The sequence below is a fragment of the Ursus maritimus genome, unplaced genomic scaffold (assembly GCF_017311325.1).
Source record: "Ursus maritimus isolate PB19 unplaced genomic scaffold, ASM1731132v1 scaffold_3, whole genome shotgun sequence".
Classification (NCBI taxonomy): domain Eukaryota; kingdom Metazoa; phylum Chordata; class Mammalia; order Carnivora; family Ursidae; genus Ursus; species Ursus maritimus.
In genome coordinates, this window is record NW_024425563.1 from 92,992,167 (window position 1) to 93,012,628 (window position 20,462).

At 40.9% G+C, this 20,462-nt stretch overlaps 2 protein-coding genes across 2 annotated transcripts; both read right to left on the bottom strand.

Moving 5' to 3' along the window:
- Nucleotides 1–2,022: 2,022 nt before the first annotated feature.
- On the bottom strand, nt 2,023–5,335 carry CUNH7orf25 (chromosome unknown C7orf25 homolog). The gene is made up of 2 exons (XM_040644427.1): nt 5,172–5,335; nt 2,023–4,193 (listed from the first exon to the last, which is right to left on the bottom strand). Exon 2 carries the CDS (start codon nt 4,170–4,172, stop codon nt 2,907–2,909), a length of 1,266 nt encoding a protein of 421 aa, XP_040500361.1. The 5' UTR covers nt 4,173–4,193; nt 5,172–5,335; the 3' UTR covers nt 2,023–2,906.
- A 5,002-nt stretch (nt 5,336–10,337) lies between these two features.
- Nucleotides 10,338–20,442, bottom strand: PSMA2 (proteasome 20S subunit alpha 2). The gene is made up of 8 exons (XM_008703499.2): nt 20,288–20,442; nt 16,644–16,720; nt 15,810–15,942; nt 14,258–14,380; nt 13,429–13,510; nt 11,854–11,927; nt 10,707–10,764; nt 10,338–10,619 (listed from the first exon to the last, which is right to left on the bottom strand). The coding sequence occupies exons 1-8, from the start codon at nt 20,326–20,328 to the stop codon at nt 10,503–10,505; spliced, it is 705 nt and encodes a 234-aa protein (XP_008701721.1). The 5' UTR covers nt 20,329–20,442; the 3' UTR covers nt 10,338–10,502.
- Between the last annotated feature and the right edge of the window lie 20 nt (nt 20,443–20,462).

Consider the following 20,462-nt stretch of genomic DNA (forward strand, 5'->3'; position numbering starts at 1 on the left):
AAACGGGAAACGAAATTCCCACAGGGTGAGGTGTTCTCTGCCTGGGCTCCGTTTTAACTGGGATGCTTGTGCATATATTCTTAAACCGAAATTTTGCGGCAGCTTTCTTTTTTAGGTCACCATGTCAGGTTTTAGTATCGGAATTATGCTTATGTTCCATAAAATGAATTTGAAAACATTCCCGATACAGTAATGATCTGAGGTGACCAGGCTACTATTACACAAATGGGCTCCAATCCCCCACTGAGGCTCTGTCCTCAAGCTGGAGCAGGCCAGAGTTCTCCTCTTAGGACAGGGGCGGGGTGGTAAGAAGAACACCACAGCTACCATGTTGAAAACTGTCCGCCGCGCTTATGGTGTTGTGCTCCCTAGTACTTTTTAGGGCAAGAGCATTACTTGGTATTTAGAAGTAAGCAAAAACTTACCTAATGAAGCTAACTGGGCCTAGTCATTTTTTGGAGGTCATTAATTAATAACGTCAACAATTTTTTCAACAGCTATTATTTAGGTCTTCTATTTAACCCCTATTTCATTGAGATTTCCAAATTTATCCAAACAGTATATAGATACAGTGTATTTCCCTGTAATAATTTATCTTCTCCCCAGCTATTTTATATCCTTTTTGGTCTTATCTCTTATTTTATGCTTTCCGGTTTTTATGCTTCCTCGGGAACTCCTTTGACTTGTCTTTCCCCGTATGCACCGCATTTACTCTCCAAACTCACCCTTCATTTGAAAGCGAGTCAGCTTGGTTTAACTTGTACCATCAGTCACATTTCCTGTTCAACACCTCAAATTATATTGTGCTATTTTTCAATGGCAAAAATCACCAAGTTGCTGTCGATTCCCTTCTAAATAAGATGAGGATTTTTTAATATGCTTTTTCTTTCACCCACCGCTTCCAATTCTTGGTCTCAACCAGAGCTTTTACATTACACATCTTCACGTTTCATAATGTTTTGGACATTTGCTTTGCTTTATAACCATATGATTCCTTGGACTTGACAGTTTTTAACTGGTATTTAACAACATTCTCGTAACATTACACATTCTTTTTTACCTTTGCGCATATATATAATATATATATTATATATATAATTTTGCTCAGCTGGGGCGGGTCTAGGATACATGTAGGTCTTGAGTGCGTTTCTGGAGAAGGCACTACTCCTTACTTTATAGTCCAGGATCCAGTGCCCCACCACGTGTCTGTATCCACTGCCTGCATTATCGATTATATTGTTAGGAACTGTAATCACTGAATGTCTAGAAAAAGAAAGTGATCATGGCAGAACCACAGCTATGATCCCTTCAGAAGTCAGGTTCTTCAAAGAGTACTGTGGCTGTATACATTCTGGTTGGCAAGGATTCAAGTTCTTTGGTATCAATTCCTAGTGGAAAGGGATAGAAATCTACCTTCTTCCTGCTACTCCTTGAAAGCTCAGCCCTTCGTACTATGACGACACTCAATAAATTAATTACACTTCAGTTGTTCAACTCCATTTCAGACTAAGAATTCCTTGGAGCAAAGACCAATTATTCATTTTTTTTAGACCAAACTATTATAATGCTTGGTACCAAGCACCTCAGTACCTTAATAGGTGCTCAAAAAGGCCTAAGCTTAATTTTTAAGACTATACAATTTCAGTTGCAATACAAGTTAAATCCACCTCTCTAAATTGGAATCCCAACCACAGCCTTTTCCCCTAGGAAATGTGTTGAGTTAGTAATGGAATCTCTCCCAAGAGAAACATCCCCAAGTTTGCTTTTGCATTTCATTTCAGTGTTCATGGACATCCTATAATCAAATTCTACCCCCACTCCTCCCCCCCCCAAAAAAACACTGTGGCTGGAAACTGAGTTCCCTTCTCACAAAACAGTAAAGTCGGCCCAAAAGAAGAGGTCAGGCTGTGGCAATGTGTTCTAATACTTAGACTTAATGTCCCAATTTTTAAAATACGGTCAGTACGTATGTCCTTTGCTAATCAATTTTGTTTTGTTGCAAATAAAGCACCTAGGGCAACGTGGACATAAAAATTTATTTTTAATCACAACTTGTGTCGTGCAACAGGCATGGAATCTCCCACCACCATTTCACAAGAGTGAAGTAATGCAGTTGTCACTTGCCACTTGCAAAAGGAAAAGTAAAGGCAGTATTTATAAGTCAAATACTTTCAATATGGGAACTATTTGTATTTAAAAGAAAAATTTGAATTCTTTTAAAATGATTCTTATAATTCTTTTACAATTTATTCAAATTAACATTTTACATTCAATGTCCCAGGTGTATAGTAGTGGGACTTTCTTTTCACAAAGGTGTATACACAGGTTCATGGGACGCACATGACCAGTATTCACTTTATTTTCTTCTCCGTTAATGGACTCTTTGTAAACGCACCCACCAGAGTATGCTTGACATACAGCAATCAAGGAAGTTTCTTTTCATTAATAATGGCCATAACTTTATAACTGAAAACTAATTATAAACTTCGCAGTCTCAAACCACATGAACTGATGAACCAATATAACGAAAAACGAGCTTCAGCTTCCTCCAGCTATTTTACGCGAGACGCAGTATAGCCATATCCCATGAAATGCTGATTACCACTAGGGGGTTGTTACCCAACTGAATCGAATAAAAGGACTGCAACATAGCTAAAAGCTTTATATAGACGTATTTCTGTTCTCACTTGCTAGAATGTAGGCAGTTTGAGAAATCAGCTTGTCTCTTGTGCTTTTTCTACTTTAGGTTATATATTTTATAGATGACACATACAATCAACTCTACTGGTTTAAGAGTTCTAAGTCTGACTTTTACTATAGACCTTTTCTTCCTCCCCATGTAAGATGGGAAGACCCAGCCTTTGGTATCAATAACTTATTTCCATGACAATATTTAAAGGGTGTCATTAGTGTTCACTGTCAGTTGTGTAGTCTTTTGGTAAGGGGGTGGCTAGAGCCTCTTTGCTCTCAGTTAGTGCCCTGGGCTGATGGATAAACACACTAAACTTAACACCCTGGTTGTTGGCAGCTCTGACAAAACCACTATTGGCAGTCATTGTGATGGCTTTTAGTGTGTCTCCTGTCCCAAAAATTGTTAGTGAGCGGCTATTGATTTTGGAACTGGCCACTAGTCTCAAGGCACGCTCAGAAGGCTGGTCTGGCACCACATTAATTTGCTTAATCAGCATAGTGGCCCTCTCTCTCTCCCCAGGTCCTCCTAAGGTATCTAGAATAGACTGGAAGTCCTTGACAGCAGATTCACAAGCGAACAATTCCTTGTCCTTCATAAACGCCTCCAGCTGTGGTAAAACCTGCTCTTTCCTCTCTTGCTCTGCTTGTTCCGTAAGCACTTTCTCTTTGAAGATAAAGTGGCAGCCTCCATAGCTGAGAGCAGATACATAGGTGATTAAAGTAGTAATGTCCAGATTTACTCTTTTGCACACATCGACCTTAATTTCCGTTGGAAACGCAACACTCGCTAGAATATTGTCTCGGTCCACTCTGGTCACCTGCAAAAGTTCAGGGCCCTCGTCATCCGACTCACTCTCACTCGGTTGGAGCTCTTCGGGGTGATCTAACAGAGAGTTAACTGCTACTATGTCTCCTCTCACAGAAATGCCCATTTCTCGGAGCTTCTCTGCCATGGGGCTGGAGACACTGTTGTAAAATGCAAAGATGATGTGAGGGTTGCTGTACTGCACTGGCTGCTGGTGACTGGCCTGGAGGAAGTCTTCAGCCTGCTCGATGATACTTTTGTCACCATACTGGCCCCTGCCGAGCCAAATGTTATGGAGAGCTTCAGCCTTTCGGCCAATGGCTTTCACCCACGTATGGCCACCATTTGCAACTACATCCACCACAAGGGTCTGCTTTTCTCCCAAGGTATCTGTGTAACCAAAGACATGAAGAACACTGACAACTTCTTCCAAGTTTTCTGCGGATTCCACAATGGCTCTTAGGTGTGTTAGATTGGTGCTCTGTAAATGGGATTCCTTAATAGCTACTTTCCCGGCTTCCACTTTCTGTAAGAATTTTAATTCTGCCTTCAATTTGCTGCACAGCTTTGCACCACCTTCTATGCCACCTTTTCTTGATCTAGAAAGTGATTCTGCTCTCTTGATCAGTTCCTTGGCTATGGCGATTCGTTCACAGAGCATGGAGTGTGCAGACATGCTGACAGCATTATTCCTTTCCTATGAAAAGAAAAGAAACAAGGCAAATCGAAACAGTCCTCAAAAATTATGGAAATCAATTTTTCACTGAGGATTATAAAACTTCGATCTAGCAACAAAGCTTATGGAGGCAGAATTTATGAACCCAGACTTCTGCATGGCTGATTTCGGAGGGACTCCCTCCTGTGACCACTAAGGAAAGGATGCTACCTATATTTCTGAATTCGTTCTTTTGGTATGTTGGATTCTGACACACTTTTCAGACTTTCATTTCTTCAGTTCGAAGGTCATGTTCAACATGTCCCAGGTCGGGATAAAATGCAGGTGTTCGGCAATCTACGATGTAAGGAATTCCCTTATCAGCAGCTTTACTGTTTGGCTGTAGAACAATTTCAATAAAAGGCTCGGAAAGGGAAGAGAACGGGATTAAATTAAACATATCCACACGGACTAGCTGGTTAGCAAACTGTCCAAACCAAAAGTGTCTCCTAAAATGACCACTCTAATTCTTTCTAACCATTTCCTCCTTCGTGAGTGGGTCTCCTTTACCCGACTGCCTCGTGCTATCCCACGGGCACACGGTACACCCGCCAAGGAATCAAGACTGCCTCGTTCCTGCATTTGACGTCAATCCCCTATATTTTATAAGATCGAAGAGGCGCACCAACTGGCTTCCCGCTCGCAGGAGAAGAAAAAGCGCGAAGATAAACTAGACGCCCGAGTGCAGCCCGCAGCGACCCGGAGGTCGGCTGGGCCTTCCGGGCGGGCATCGGGCCCTGCAGCCGTACCGGGTCCGCCCGCACAGCTGGGCCCGGCCACGCACACTCGGGCTCCATACGCCCCCGAGACGAGCGCTGGGCGTGGAGGCCAGGACGGAGGGCGCGCGGCCGCCCGGAGCCGGCTCCCTCCCGGCCAGGCCCGCCGGCCCAGCCCCCTCCCGGCCTCGGAAGTGGCGCCCCCGCTCCCTCCCTCCCTCCCTCCGCCTCCCGGGCTCCTCACCGGCAGCGCCAGGACCGCGAACGCGAGCAGGCAGACACGTGCGCGTGCGAGGCCGGGACCCGCCGGGAAACCTCGCCGGGCAGACCCCACCCCACTCTAGCCGCCGCGGCGGCTCAGCCAGCGCGAGCGCCGCCGCCTCCGGAGCCTCCTGCGTCACGTGGTCCCGCGCCGGGTGACGCCGAGTCCGCGAGTCCCAGGCGGCGGCGTGGCCTCCCGAGCGTGGCTGACGCTAGCGCGGCCGCCATGTTTGTTGAGGGCACCCGGCTTCTCCTACTCTCGCAGCAGGAAGAGCAGGCGAATTCGTGGCCGCCTCGCCCCGGGGAAGCAGAGGTGGAGCTCTCGGGGCCGGGCATTACTCCCAGTAGGGCGCAGGCCACTCGGTCTGGCAGGCTGACCCCGCGCCCTAAACCTTAGGCTCAGTTTGGACTTTTCCTGGGGCGGAAGTCGTGCATTTTGGTGGAGAATATCTGCCGGCAGCGCCCAACTACCTTATTTCTGCGATCAAGCTCAAACCCCTACCGAGTGGCAGGTAGTGGTTGGCTTGGAAAAACTTTCGGCTCATTTTAAAAGAAGAGGAAACAGGCTGAAAGTTTGTCAGAGGTTTCACAGGCGTTAAGTGCTAAAGCTGGGGCTCCTGATTCCAAGCCAAAGCACTTTCTACTGCGCAACTCTGGCTCTCCATAGAAAGTGGACCAGAGATGGCTTTCGGGAGGGCAAATGATCGAATGGCTTCTGAGGGAGAAACTTGTATTCGCCTAGTAAGTGTCCAAAGTCAACCAAGAGGTTAGGACTTTTGATAAGGTAAAGCTAATTTTTAAAAAAAATCTTAAAAGGACTCCAAATTAACATTAATCCTATCTATCTCTGTTCCCAAATCTTGACAGCCTTAGGAAAGGAAAAGGAATAAACCCACAGAAGTAACAAGAACAAGAAACGACTGCACATGAGATGTCAACACATTTTTGGAAGACGAGTAATAGTAACACTTATTCCATGCTTATTATATGGCAGGCGTTATTCTAAGTGCTTTTCACGTACTAACTTAATTAATCCTCGTCACAAATATTTTAAAGCTAAGTCCACCACAAAGAGGTTATTTAACCCAGGCAGCCTCTCTGTAAATGGAGGAGTTTGCACAGTGGAGAAAAGTGTCTGCAGCAATGACTCACAAAGCAGAACCCCAGCAAGGCTTTGGAACTGCAGGTGCCTAGAACGCAGAAGGGAGGGGAGCAGTGAGGCAGGACTGAAAATGGGCTCTGCTTACAAGTCTGTAAGAAAAAACATCCAAGTCCTCTGTCAGGTCCAATGCAGTTGGGCAGTGAGCCACCCCTCCCCTGGCCAAAAACTAGAGTTCACTACGCTGAAGGGAGAGTCAGAGGGGCTCCAGACACATTATGAAGACTGAGTTTTCTGTGGAATGTGAAATACTTTTAGTTCCTTCCCTGCCCCTCCCAGAATACTGACATTCTTTTCCCCGAGCCCTATTTTTCTCTGGGGAAACTGAGCAAATGAAAGACCACAGAGAAATGGTTTACAGCAACATCCCCCAGTAAGGAGGTTTGGGACTCACAAACACAGCACTTCCAAACCTTCTTCTGTTTGGATTTTGAGTAAACCAGAAAGCAGAACAAAATGGTTTCCAACAGCATTATGTAACTAGCATCCTCAGATAAAAGGTATTTCATTTATGAAACATGAGGACTTTAGGACTTTTTTAAGGGGAGGTGATAGAGTAAAACAAAGAGTTTTTCAAAATTAAAAATGATAACCCCAATTTTAAAATATCAATCAGAGTAAGAAAGGGTGGGTAAAACTGTATTAAAATGTACAATAAAGACAAAAAATACAGCAAAAACAAAAAGGAAATTTCTCAAACACTAGGAAATTTACCGAAACGGAAAGATCTTAGTTTCTACAGTGAAAGGGCCTACTGAATACTCAGCACAATGTTAAGAAACCCCCAGAAAAGGACATGTCACTGTGAAATTTCAGAATGTTGCAAATAAAAGAAAAGGTCCTGAGAACTGCAGAGGGGAAAAAAAGTTCTAAAGAAAGGATTTGGCACACATACACAAGAGCATTACGTTTCTCACCAGCAACACTGGAATCTCGGAGTGATACCTGCAAAATGTGGAGATCGTTTCTGACCTACAGTTCTTAAACCCAGCTGACTGAGACAGAATATAGTTTCAAACCTGCAACTAGCTTGGAGCAGAGTAGAAAGAGGACTCTAAGCGAGAAACTTCTAGAGGTGTTTGGAAGGGAGGAAGGGCATTGGAGGATTAGGGAGAGAACCATTAAGATCAGGTGACATGATATACTGAGGAACACTATGCAAAAGGTTTTACAATCCTGCTGGGGGAATCCAGGAAGAACTGGTGACAACTACACAGAATACAAAAAAGTGAAGCAATTATCACCTCCAGGAAAATTATTTAGGAAATGTACTAACAGTATACTTACAAAGCCATAATAAACACTTTTAAACTGAACATTGTGATCTAATTAAACTGAGGCAGAAAGCGGAGATGCTATTAAGTGTTCTAAATTCTCATCTTGCAGAATATAAAGTGTATATAGTGGCTAGCCCTCAGGGATCCAGAGGTAAGCCTACTATTTAAAATATGGAGGAGTCGGGGCACCCGGGTGGCTCAGTCAGTTAAGCGTCTGCCTTCGGCTCAGATCACGATCCCAGGGTTCTGGGATTGAGCCCCGCATCGGGCTCCCTGCTCAGCAGAGAGCCTGCTTCTCCCTCTGCCTCTGCCTGCGGCTCCCCCTGCTTGTGCTCTCTCTGACAAATAATAAATATTTTTAAAAAATAATAAAAATAAATAAAATATGGAGGAATACCTAAAAAAATTAAAAGTAATGCAACTCGGAGGCATGGCCTCAAATGAAGTGTTAAAATTATCTAACTTTTTAAAATACGCTCATGCTTTGGAAGCTATCACTCGCTTGGATATCTGATAAAGCGGTGAGATTTAAGGACTGAGTCGGCAGTTTTGGTTCAACGAACATCACTGAACAGATGAAAACCCCTTTGATCCACCTTATCCTCCAGTTAGAGACCAGTGAACGGGCACTCGATAATTATAAAAATCAGTATTACTCTTTTTCCCTATTCCCCTTTTCCAGCTCCTTCCTGCCCCCACAGGTGAATTTTAAACATTTTCCATGTTTCATAACTAATAATTATTTTGCAAACTTAAATTCGTGGTTCATTGAGGAACTAGAAAAGAGAAAGGACAGAACAAGTAGAGGCAAACTTTTTAAGAGCGGGAAGATAAAAAATGAACCAAGATCGGAGAGGGGCTATGACCATTAGGAGCACTGTGATAAAACTGAAGGTTGAAAGCAGCTCAACTCCACAAGCTAGAATGACTGAAGAGTTTTGAGACATTCAGGGATGCAGTGGGTTGCAAGACCAAAGAACTGAGTTCCCCAAGAACTGGGACAGAAAGGAATGGCTTAATTTTAAGGTCAATGAAAAGAATCAACTGAGAACAAAGGTTCAATTGAATAAGGCTTTGCATTTCATGGGGCAAGAGCCACACAACAGAATATGGACACAGATCTGCTTCCGTAAATTCTTCCTCCTTTTAATCTGTGGACTTACTCGGTCAGCCCTCAGTAGGAATCTACACACTTTTCCCCTTAATATGCCTGCCTTTACCTTTCTGTTCTTTGACTTACAGAATTTTGGTATTCCTCTGGGTTTTGAATATTGGACATTAGAGAGGGCTTAAACAAATCCAAAGGCAGCTAAACCTTACAGAGTACTTGACCATGAACCCTGCAGACCTTTCATTTTCATCATCAAATTTTGTCCTTAGAAAACCCTCTAAGGCAACAAGTGGGAGAGTGAAGACCTGACCCGAAAACCACTCCTTTCCACTACTGTGTTCTCTTTCTAGTGTGCCAGAGTCTCAATTAGACCAAGAGCCCATAGGAGAGATGATCAGATACGGCCTTCAATGCAAACATCTTGACGTGAGAGGTCAAGTTGCCGTCTCTCATCTCCCATAATAAAGCTGCTGCCTACACTAAGATACAGAGCTGTCATGACGGTGAGGAGCAGAACTGCAAACCCGCGAAGGTAAGACTCTTTTCTCCTACACTCAGCTAAATCTTAAAACCTTTTGAGCCACATTCGAATCATGGAACTGCTTACTACATGTTTATTGGTAAGAAATGATGATATTCATACACTCTGTTCCGCGGGCCAGACTAATGATGATTTCTCTTATCCTAAATGCCTTAAAAACGAACAAATTCAGCAGTATGTATAATGAAAACAGAGTTCACATTATTTGCCTACTTGTATGAGCCTTAATTTGCAGCAAAGGTTCTGATTACATGAGATTACATGAATGAGGGAGACCCTTAAGCCATAGCTCAAAGTATTATGATTTTATTTCCAGCACTTATGTCCATCCTCGAGTTTAAGAAGTCTAGTAGAATCTAGGGGCGCCTGGGTGGCTCAGTCGTTAAGCGTCTGCCTTCGGCTCAGGGCGTGAACCCAGCGTTCTGGGATCGAGCCCCACATCAGGCTCCTCCACTGGGAGCCTGCTTCTCCCTCTCCCACTCCCCCTGCTGTGTTCCCTCTCTCGCTGGCTGTCTCTCTCTCTGTCAAAGAAATAAATAAAATCTTCAAAAAAAAAAAAAAAGCTTTAAAAAAAAAAAAAAAGACGTCTAGTAGAATCTAAGGGACTGCTTTTAAATACATTTACCTACTTGGGATGGAGAAACCAACAGGAGCCAGTGCACCATTTTTTATTTACTTGCATCACGGATTTCCTGTGGGAGATTCTTCGGCCTAGCACCCTTCACGGCTCCAGTGCAACCTCAGCGTCCGAGGGTTTCACTGATGCACACCTAACAGTGCCTACCAAACACCCATGTTTCCTATTGTCTCAGGAACCCAGGAAAGCCTGCAGATTCTCGCAGCTCTAAATGCAGTGGTGTTTGCCAAAATCAGCATTTTGCTTTACTGACACACAGACAACGTCTGACAAGTGTAACAAGATTTGACTGAACCAAAATTGCATGAAGACTAAAAGCGTGATTTCACCATTCTGCTCTGCAATGTAGTTTGCAGAAGTCAACTGTGATAAAAAGCAGGGAATAACTATTTTAAAATTTTACTAACTCCTAAAAAGCTGGAAGTTGGATTTAACAGTTTATTATGATTTATAAGTGTCATTTTAAAAACATCAGTCCATTAAACCATGTAGAAATAAGTATGCAAAAAGTCTGCAAAACAAAACATACTTTAAACATGTTTAAGTAGAGGGATTATCTGAAATTCCGGATTTTTCAGTCACTTGGTTATTATGCTATGGCTGCCAAGTAATCCTTAACTTCAGTCGGAGTGAGCCTCCTGAATCCGGCTTCATTGCAGATTCCAACCTCTATGTTGTCTTCTGTCATTTGCCCTTCAAAGCTTTCCTATTGAAGAGAGAGGGCAAAAGGTCAATTTTGCAAGCACTTAATTATAAACTCATTATAAATCCCACTGTTAGAAATTGTGCTAACCTTTAGGGTTAATATGGCTGTATGAATGGCATCTTCAAGTTCCAGGTCTTCATTATATCTAAAGAATTTTTTGAAAAAACAATGATTTATGGCACGACTTACATTATTTATGATTCTTTAAACCTGATAGCAGCAGCATAAGAATTTTTAAAAATCTGAAACGCTCCTAAAAATATTAAGTACAGATTAATTCTTTTAGTCCACTCATTGCAATAGCTGTCCCCAAATAAGAATTATTTGGCATGCATTCCTAACATCATGAAGTTTGTAACCCTAACAGGAGTATAAATATTTTAATATAACCAGAATATAGTGGCAATATTATAATTTTCTAAATAAAGAAATCAGACCTTTGCTAAAATTTCTTATGTTTGTTCTTACAAGGTTTAACTTCATGTGAAATGTTTGAAGACTCACTATTAATATGTAAAAGGAAAGCACTTTAAGAAAGATCTTAAAATTATTTAAGGTTACCAATTAACCCCAGGTTTAAGATTTTTAGTAATCTTCACATTATGTGAAAAACGTACTGAGATGGTTCATCTGTTGGTTCTAGTCAATTACAAACTTCTGCCATTCAAAATGTACGACATACTTTGGTGGACTAATGCTGAGTCCAGAATACAGCTGGAAATAAAAGCAGTTTGTTGTGCTGGGGTAGTGACAGCAGACTTTTACACAGTACTCCACTGTTCATCAGGCACATACATCATACACTCAATCTACCATCCATACCAGGTATTTGGCTTCACCATCTTTTTCTGTAATTGTCATAATGTAAACTGTTGTCACTTGACTCAAAACTTTCGTCCCAAATTTCTTACTCCAAATCCAAAGATTTTTAATTTTTTTTAGATTGTAGGAGGAGAAACCACGTAAAAAAAAGAAACAACATTTAGGAAACAACTGTAAGAATGTAGAAAGAAAAGTTCTTAGGAAATATATAATATTACCACTTAATACACTGAAGGCTAGGAAGCCAGGGTGGAGAGAAGTTTTTGTTTATTTTCTTTGTGACCAGGCTACACAAATGGGTATTTGATTACAAAGTAATAAAACAAACATGTTTAGATTCATGATATTGATGATTTAAAAAGAGCTGAGAACCATGAAGTAAGCTTGCTAAATCTAGTTACAGTTAGCCTACCTTTTTTCGAGGAAAGTCTTCCCATTCACATAGTTTTTTCCCATTGCTGTGGCTTTCCAGGCAAAGTAAGCTCCCTAATCAGGAAGAGAAGAGGATAAACCATATTTTAAATCATTACTCTGAATATAACACCCTGCCATTTCTTTTTTAGTTCTATAAATTTGTCTCTGACTTCTAAATTCACAGAATATTTACTGGAATGCGATGGCTTATGTCACAAAACAGGCTATTTTTAGAAAAGGTAAGTAACAAGGAGGCGTTAAAGACACTCCTGGAGGTTATGGAGAGGTTCAGTATTTTGATTGTGGTGACAGCTTTCTCAGGTATTTACACCCACCAAGACTCACCAAATTGTACACTTTGAATATGTGTAATTTATGGTATACAATTTATGTGAAAAGGTTGGTTAAAGGAAATAAGTTAGCTCCAGGCAAATAAGCAAAAGTATTATTTCAGCTTACTAGGATGGAAGGGCTCGAAAAATCTATCATATATGTGCGATAAATGGTGAGCAAGTCTTTATTATTATTGAATAAATTAAAAAGGGCATTTCGTTAAAAATATTTTATAGTTCTGATATTTTAACCTAATGTTAAATGAAAGCAGCAATATATCGTATACAACACGGCCTCATCTGTTGTAAGACATACATATGTACACACACAAGAAAAATACTGAAAGAAACATACCAAACATACTTTAAAAGAAACAACTGCCTTTAGGTAAAACAGGGAAGAAAAGGGCAAAAAATGAAACCTGGATCCCAGTGATGGTGGCTTCTGCTACCCCAGTGGAAGGAAGGGAAGGGGGCTTGTCACTCAGCTTCAGCAGCTCAGAGACGGGGTACCGTTACCTCTCAAAGTACTTAAGTTTTCTCATTTAAGTAACAACCAACCAAAATATTTTTCTTTTGCTTTTTTAGATGACAAGAGTGTGAGCTTGACACTGAGTGAACCTGCCGTTATGTAATGATCCACAAACTTGGAAAGACCTGTTCCTAATCATGAATTCTTTTCTTCCAGTTGTCCTCACAGCAAATGAGATGGTTGCAGAACAGCAGTGGCATCTGCACACACCTTCTGACTCAGAGATCAGCTTCCGCTTTAGACGAGACAAACTCACCCACTTTGCAAAACCCTGGCTTCAAGAGTTACGTCTGTGTTTGTGCAGGAAGAGTCACACGCAAGTCAGCCCCAGGATTAAACAGATGGCAAGGGGTACAGCTCTGTCCTCTAGACTCACATCTTTCGTCACATTTGTCAAGGTGACAAAATTCCACCGACTTGAAGAGACTTGATAACAACCATTTAAACAAATCGCTCAAGCATGTGAAGTTCAGGAATAAGAGAAGGCGAACAACAGAGGGCAGAACTCACGTACCCTCTGCATCAGAAGACTGTATTACCAACATTTTACATGTGCCAAGGATTATGCACTACTCCGCTCATTCTAAAGCCCCAGTGGAAAAGAGAAAAGAACCTCCTTCTAAATTTCTAACCCTCTGTGGTTACTGTCTTTATTAGGTGTTCAAACAGTACTTTAATAAATCCCTCCAACATGTCTGACGATACTTACAGATGGATCTGACTGAAATAAATACGGTCGCCCCTCATTCCAACCACAAATTAGTAGGGAAACTCCAAATGGACGAACACCACTGAAGAAGAGAAAAATGGAATGACTTGGCATCTTCACGTTGTTAAAGGCAACCTAAGGTAAGGATTTATTACTACTCTTAGGTATTAATAAAGCATATCATCAGGTAAAATGAATTAGACTCGTAAGTTCCTTAAAAAGTATTTCATACCCTTCTGAACAAATCAGTTCAAAACGAATTCTCTTTATGGTACTAAGGAACACTAATCAAATCATTTTGGTAAATGGAGAGACACAAATATTGGGGTTAATAAGTATGGAGTAACATTCTGTGTCTTAACAAAATGACAACTTTCAAAAAATGCAGCTTCTCCACTAGCTTTACACAGCAGCGACTACCTTTACACTACTTCATCCACACGCACGCACAGATTCCAGAGAATTCAAAGAACATGGATGCGTCAAAGAGTTTCTTGCTTTCATCACGTGCTTACAATCATTTCTGGTTGGAAAGATAAATTTGGAAGCAGCAGTAATTGCCTGCCCACAAAGAAGTGTTTTAATCACTGGCAAAAGAAATTATCTAGAAGCTGCTTTTGCAATTCTATCAACGGCAAGAAACCACTCTAATTTTTTCCTTAAGAAAATACTCTAGTTCCAATTAAGATCAGAAATATCCATCATAGTGATTTTCTCTACCTATTAAATAAATACAGGAATAGTAAGTCCTCTTTTTAAATACATCCACTCTTCTAAAATTGTCTTTTTTCTAATCCGTGACACATTTCAAATAACAAAATCAACTTACCCTGACTGAGTGTATTCTTGCATCACTGAAGCTACTCTCTGTACCAGCTGAGCTGTGGGAATGGGTTCTTGGTAAACGAGATAGTATTGCTGAGCTAGTTTCCGAGCTCTGTGCACGAGCACTCTGACACACAAGGAAGAAAGAAGACTTCATTAAGATCTCGACACTCTGCTATTTAACGACTCTTCTCTTCCTACAGGCATATACCTACAGCACAAGTCTTAAGTGTATCTGTGTGATAGTAACGGTCAGCTCAAAGCTAGTCTTGCTCTGACATCTGATTCCAGTGAACTTACAAGACGACACCGGAGCAACACAGAGGAGCTGAGCCACAGGGGATGGGACAAGCATAAGACGAAAGGAAGAAAATTAGGGCCGAGGGGTACCAGTCAGCTCAGCAGTAATAGATTTAGTGTATACCATGCGAGCTTCACCTCCCTCCATGGCTTCTTCAAGACTGTGTCCCCTTTCCCGAGGGCAGTCAACCCAAAACACACAAAAGGCCACACGACAGTACACGTATGTACATAAGTACGTATGTACACACACGCACACACACACACACACAACTTAGAGCATATTCTTCTCACTCTGCTTCAATCCTTTCCACAGACTGCACTTCAAAGAGTACCCTTCAGAGATTAAGGAACAGCAAGAAACTATTCATAACTTAAAAAAAATTATTAAAAAATAGTAAGAATATTCTATAGGATAATCAAATACATTAGCAAGATAAACAGATGTACCTTGTCCTGCACTGCGGGTCGGAAGCATGCACATTACCCCTCTGTGTAAGACTCAGTTTATCCTCAGCGGTCCTGTCCTCTCCGTGTATGCCACGGAGGCATCCCTTCCACACAATGGTAACAGGATCTACTGTAGAAGCCTAACCTCATCCCAGCAACACTGTTGCTTTTTCTGATTCATTAAAGTGAAACTCTGGTTCTACCTGTGTTGTTTCCCAAAAATCAGGAATGAGGTAATAATACCCCTTTTACTTGTTAAATGACAAACATAGAAAGCTGCCAGTCTCTTTCAACTTGCTGGTACCCTGATATAACAAGGGCCCTGATGTGAAACATCAGTGGCCTTTGAGAATTCTGTCCCTCTGCTAAGAACACAAATAAATATAATGGGGCTAACTCTGAATGGTAATGCTTTCTTTTGCTGCCTGATAACTTTTTAAAAATCTAGTTTATTATAACTTGTATTGCTTTTGTTTTAAAAATGCATTAGAGAACAGCCTAGCCCGTGGATAGAAGAAGAGGGGCTGTGAGAGGAAGGGAAAGATCACTAAACGGAGGTTAAGAGAGGTCTGGATCTCCTCTTTTACAACGGAGTGGCACTGAGTTATCCTCCAAGCGACCCTTAGTGTACTCCATGCGGGCCAGCTCAAAATTCAGCTGCCAATGATGCTGCTGTTGTGAAACAAAGTCCAAAAATAAAGGGTTGGGAGAGTAAAGGAAAACCATCTCTTAATTTTTCTCCTCAAGGTACAAATTACAAACACTTTGCAAAATGGTGAAAAACACAACAAAGAGTATAAAAGTACCTGTAATCTGGGCCCATGCCACTATACACCAGGCCTATATGCTTGGTAATTGGTTCCACTTTGTGCACACTTCGCTCGTCGTACAGAATGGATTTCTGTTTCTTCTCGGTTGCTAATACCACACCATTTGCAGCTTAAAAAAAAAAAAAAAAGGTGCTAAATGTTTCATCACTTAAAGACTCTGCTTCAACAGTTTTCTAATTATGGATGCAATTCACCCAAACTCCTTTATTTCCTCTTATTTATAAAACCTTTTCCATATTAAAATCACCTAAGAAATGGTAAACCCATTTTCCCCTCACTGGTCATCTATATTGTGCTAAGGAATCCCTACAGCTAAAGGCATTACCCAACATCTCTTAAAGTATTCCAGGACACCTAAGGGTCCATACATTTTAAAATAATGGACTTCTGCCTACTTGGCTACTGTTCTTATGAATTTAATCAATGATACAGGCTTTAAAAAAAAGGGGGGGTATCTTTAGATTAAAATTTATCATTAACTTTTTCTAAATTATAGAAAGAATAAAAACTATATAATTAGTGGAAAAACAAAAAAATATTCAGTTTTCTCAATGGGAAAGACTATTTGTGCGTTATTACAACTAAGAGATAAAGGAGCTACATTTATTTTGAAAAAAAATTGTAATCATCTTCTTAGATGATTACTGGCTTATTCCTTTTCTTAAACTTCAAAATACTGTAAATCAACAGAAAGAATTGTTAAAAATTATGCTGTCCTAGCTATTTATTTGTATTAATTACTAATTAATTCCAGAAGAACTTTAGGATAACTATTAACAGGCATCTGAAATGAATGAAACATTTAATTACCTTTAATTCCCACTGAAGGGGCTCCTCCAGCTACAGCAGCCAAAGCATATTCAATCTGGACAAGTTTACCAGATGGGCTTAAAAAGAAACAAAAGTATTTGCTAAATTCACATATCCTCATATATGCATAATAGAAATATTTCTGAGAGAGGGCAGATATATAGGTCAAATCCATTAACCAAATACCAAGGAATAACTGAGCTTTCACATTATAAAGCTGTACAGAAATTGAGTTTAACAGGCAATCTGAACATATTCATAGTGAAGCACTTATTTTTCCTTTCTACCCACCCCCCCCTTCTTATCTGCCTCTTAAAGCAGCAGCATCATAACTGTTGCCTTTTACCACTTCCCAACCTTGTGACTTCAGGCAAGTTACTTAACCCCACTGTGTCTCAGTTTTCGCATCCATAAAGGGAGATAATAGTACTATGCCCATTTCAAAAGATTGTTGTGAAGATTAAATAAAGTGATGCTTTTTGTTCCTGGCAAAAAAATTCGCAGTAAGTGAATACCAAATAGTACTGTTACTAAGAACATATATGTGTCTGTTAAATACCAAACAACAGGATGTATTTCGTATGGGTGGAGTTACACATTTTAGAAGGTAGACATGGCCTAAGATGTAAGACCTAGTTATCGCCCATGACAAAATATTTTCTATATAAGGTTATTTATAGAAGCTATGAGCTAGTGATACTTAACATATCTGATTCCATGGGTTCTGTAGCCAAATACTAGCCCTGAACTGGCTTTTAAGATCATAACTTTGTTTCAATCCAGTTGTTGAGTTAAAACATCACAAACTCGCAGACTAACCTAATTTTACAGATAAAGAAAAAGGTTTTGAGTAAAAGTAATTTGTCTAGAATGACACAGCTTGGTCCGTATCTCCAGTCTACTAGTGAAAATATAACTTTCAGTTTCAGAAGGTCATTTGTTTCATCTTCATAAAACTGTGGATACTCTGTCATTCAATCCTCAAATTCGCTCCAGACACAGAGACCACTCTTAGAATTCACACCCCCTTTAACAAGCTAACATCTCTATCTGGAATGCATTTCACCCTCCTCTGGTGAACTCTCTCCTGGTCATCCTTCAATCTTTAGTAGAAATGTCATGTTCTTAGAGAAGCTATCCTGACCATTCAGACTAGGTTGAATCTCATACACCATGCCTATGATGTCCCATATTTCCTCTCTGGCTAAGAGTCATCATGCTTAAATTACTCTTACGGTGTTTGTCTTCCTCAACAAAGTGTGAGAAAGCTCTGTTCAGTCAGTATTCTAACATATAACCTAGCACCAGGAGTCATAATCATTTGGCTGACAGAGACACAAATAGACCTATGTATGGAATAAGTCTAGGTGTGGCAGTTTAAAGACAAAATTAGTTAACTTGAATGAAATAACATCAATCAGTATTTAAAATTTTAAAATTAGGCTGCACATGTTTTATTAGTCACTATTTCAATAATATCATGACTCACTGGGTCCATCCAGCTTTCAATTATTGTTCAATAACTAGCTCAAATACTCCTGGGGAACATTTTAAAGGCTCAGGTAAACCTAAATATACCTTCTCTCTGTTCCCACAATCACCTGCATACACATCTACCATTGCATCTTCCCATATGATAGCTCCCTAGTCTGTGAGCTCATTGAGCGATCAACCATCTTTGTAGTCAGTCATGCCACTAGCCCATTCCAAAGTACCAGCATCTCTACCTGGGATAACTGATACAGCTAGTTTTCCTCTTTTCCACCCTACTTCAATGTCCCTAGCCAGAGTTACCATTGCACCATGTCACCTCTCACTTAAATCCTATAAAACTTCCTGGTTCACAAACTTCTTATCCTAGCCTCCAGGGCTCTCTGCAACAGTGGCCCTACCCACATTAACTCATTGCTCACTATACTCAAGCAAAATGGCCTTATTATCAATTCCTGTAGTTGAAGCTCTTTCCACATATCCTCTTTCCTCTGTCCACCAGTCTCTCTACCCCTAAATCTTCACCTTCTGGTCTCAAAATTCACCCCCAAGCACTGGCTTTTCCTGACTATCCAATATACAGTTATGTTTCTTTTTTTCTTTTTTAACTCTCTTTTAATAAAAATTCCTGAGTAAGAGAAAAACTTTTTCCAGAATGCATTAGTAGACACCAATTTGTTTACTCATCGTCACTATCCTCAACTGAATGTAATCCACAAGAACACTTTTTCATCCTATAACATAGCCTCATAACTTCCACCATTAATAGTTTAGTTCTGATTACAACAGGCTAGAAAGAAAATTTTTAAATTCAAAACAGAGTTGTACCACTATGTTAAAAAACAAGAGTTTATTTTAATAAATTCTTAAAGATGGATTCAGTCCCTATGGATAAGCTCCACTTATCTTAAAGAAAGGATTACACTTTCTTAAAGAACCAAGTTTGCTTAAAAACAGTGATTATTTAGCAAATATTGTTCTCTATCATTGTATATTGTTACAGACAATGGTTAAAAAAAATCTTCATTTATTACTAAAGACTGCCAAGTGTAAGGAAAGTATTTTAGTATTTTTAAGAAGACACCATACAGTAACAGAAAGTGTATTAATTTTGTCATCAGAAAGAACCCAGTTTGAATGTGAACTCAGCTACTCATCTATGACTTTGAACAAGTTTTAATTTGTTCGACCTGCGGTTAGCTCATCTGTAAGATGTTGAAGTAGCATTTATCCCACATGGTAGTAGAAGAAAGACATGGGAGTAGGTTAAGTTGCACCCACACAGAAAGTACTCAACAAGTTGGATCCCGCTTGCCTGGAGCTGTCAAATAGAACTGCTAAACGGGAGATTACTGATCCGTAAGAAAATAGTTAGACTAAAACATTACCGGGTCGATTTATTAAACCCTTCGCTGATGGTTACATTTGGAACAGTAGTTTATCTCAACTGTACTTTAAAAAATATACTATTATTAGTCCCTTGTTCTACCATAGAAAAGCCTACAATCTTTTGTAAAGTAAACATAACCCCCCCCCCCGCAAATGGCCAAAACGGAAATGCAGCCTAGTAGTGTGGAGCCCACAAACACTAGCTGACAGAAAGATTAGCGCTTTCATTTTTAGTCCTTAAACTTCTAACACGGGCATGGAAGAAACCGAAAGCGGGAAGAGATTTCGAAGTACCAAATGGAGACTAAGACTCAGATCAAACTGTAACGAGTGGGTTTTCCAAAGAGCAAAAAGGGACCATAAAGATTTGACCAAGATTCCAAGGTCCAGAAGCTCCCCAATCAGGCCTACTTGGGTCAGGAAGGAAATCCTGAGTTCCGAACGGGACACCCGGAGGCAGCTAATCCAAAACTGCCTTATTCTCCAGTCTCCAAAGGGAAAGTAAATCCCTGGTTAAGGCTTACCCTCCCGCAGCTTCAAGGTCGCCCTGGATCCCCAAACCCTCGTTCCCGCGGCTTCCCGGCACCGCTGCTCCAAGGCCGCGGGCGGGCCAAGAAAATGACTTTGCAAAGTCGCACTTCCATCCTTATTTCCTATTGGGTCCCCCGGAAGCATCAAGCCAGAGACTAGGACTGAAAAAAACCTGGCTGGGGGAACTCCTACAACCTCGGCTCCGCGGAGGACTTTGGGAGCCCCTTCCATACCTGAATGTAGTCAGCGAAAAGCTGTAACCGCGCTCCGCCATCTTTACCTGGAGTGCCAAAGCACATCCGCACACATGCGCACTGGAACCGGTTTATTTTCATTTCCCCTCCCCGTTCCTTCCTCTCTCTCTCTCTGATTGGAGGAGAGTCAGAGCCGCTCCAGGGACATGCTGGG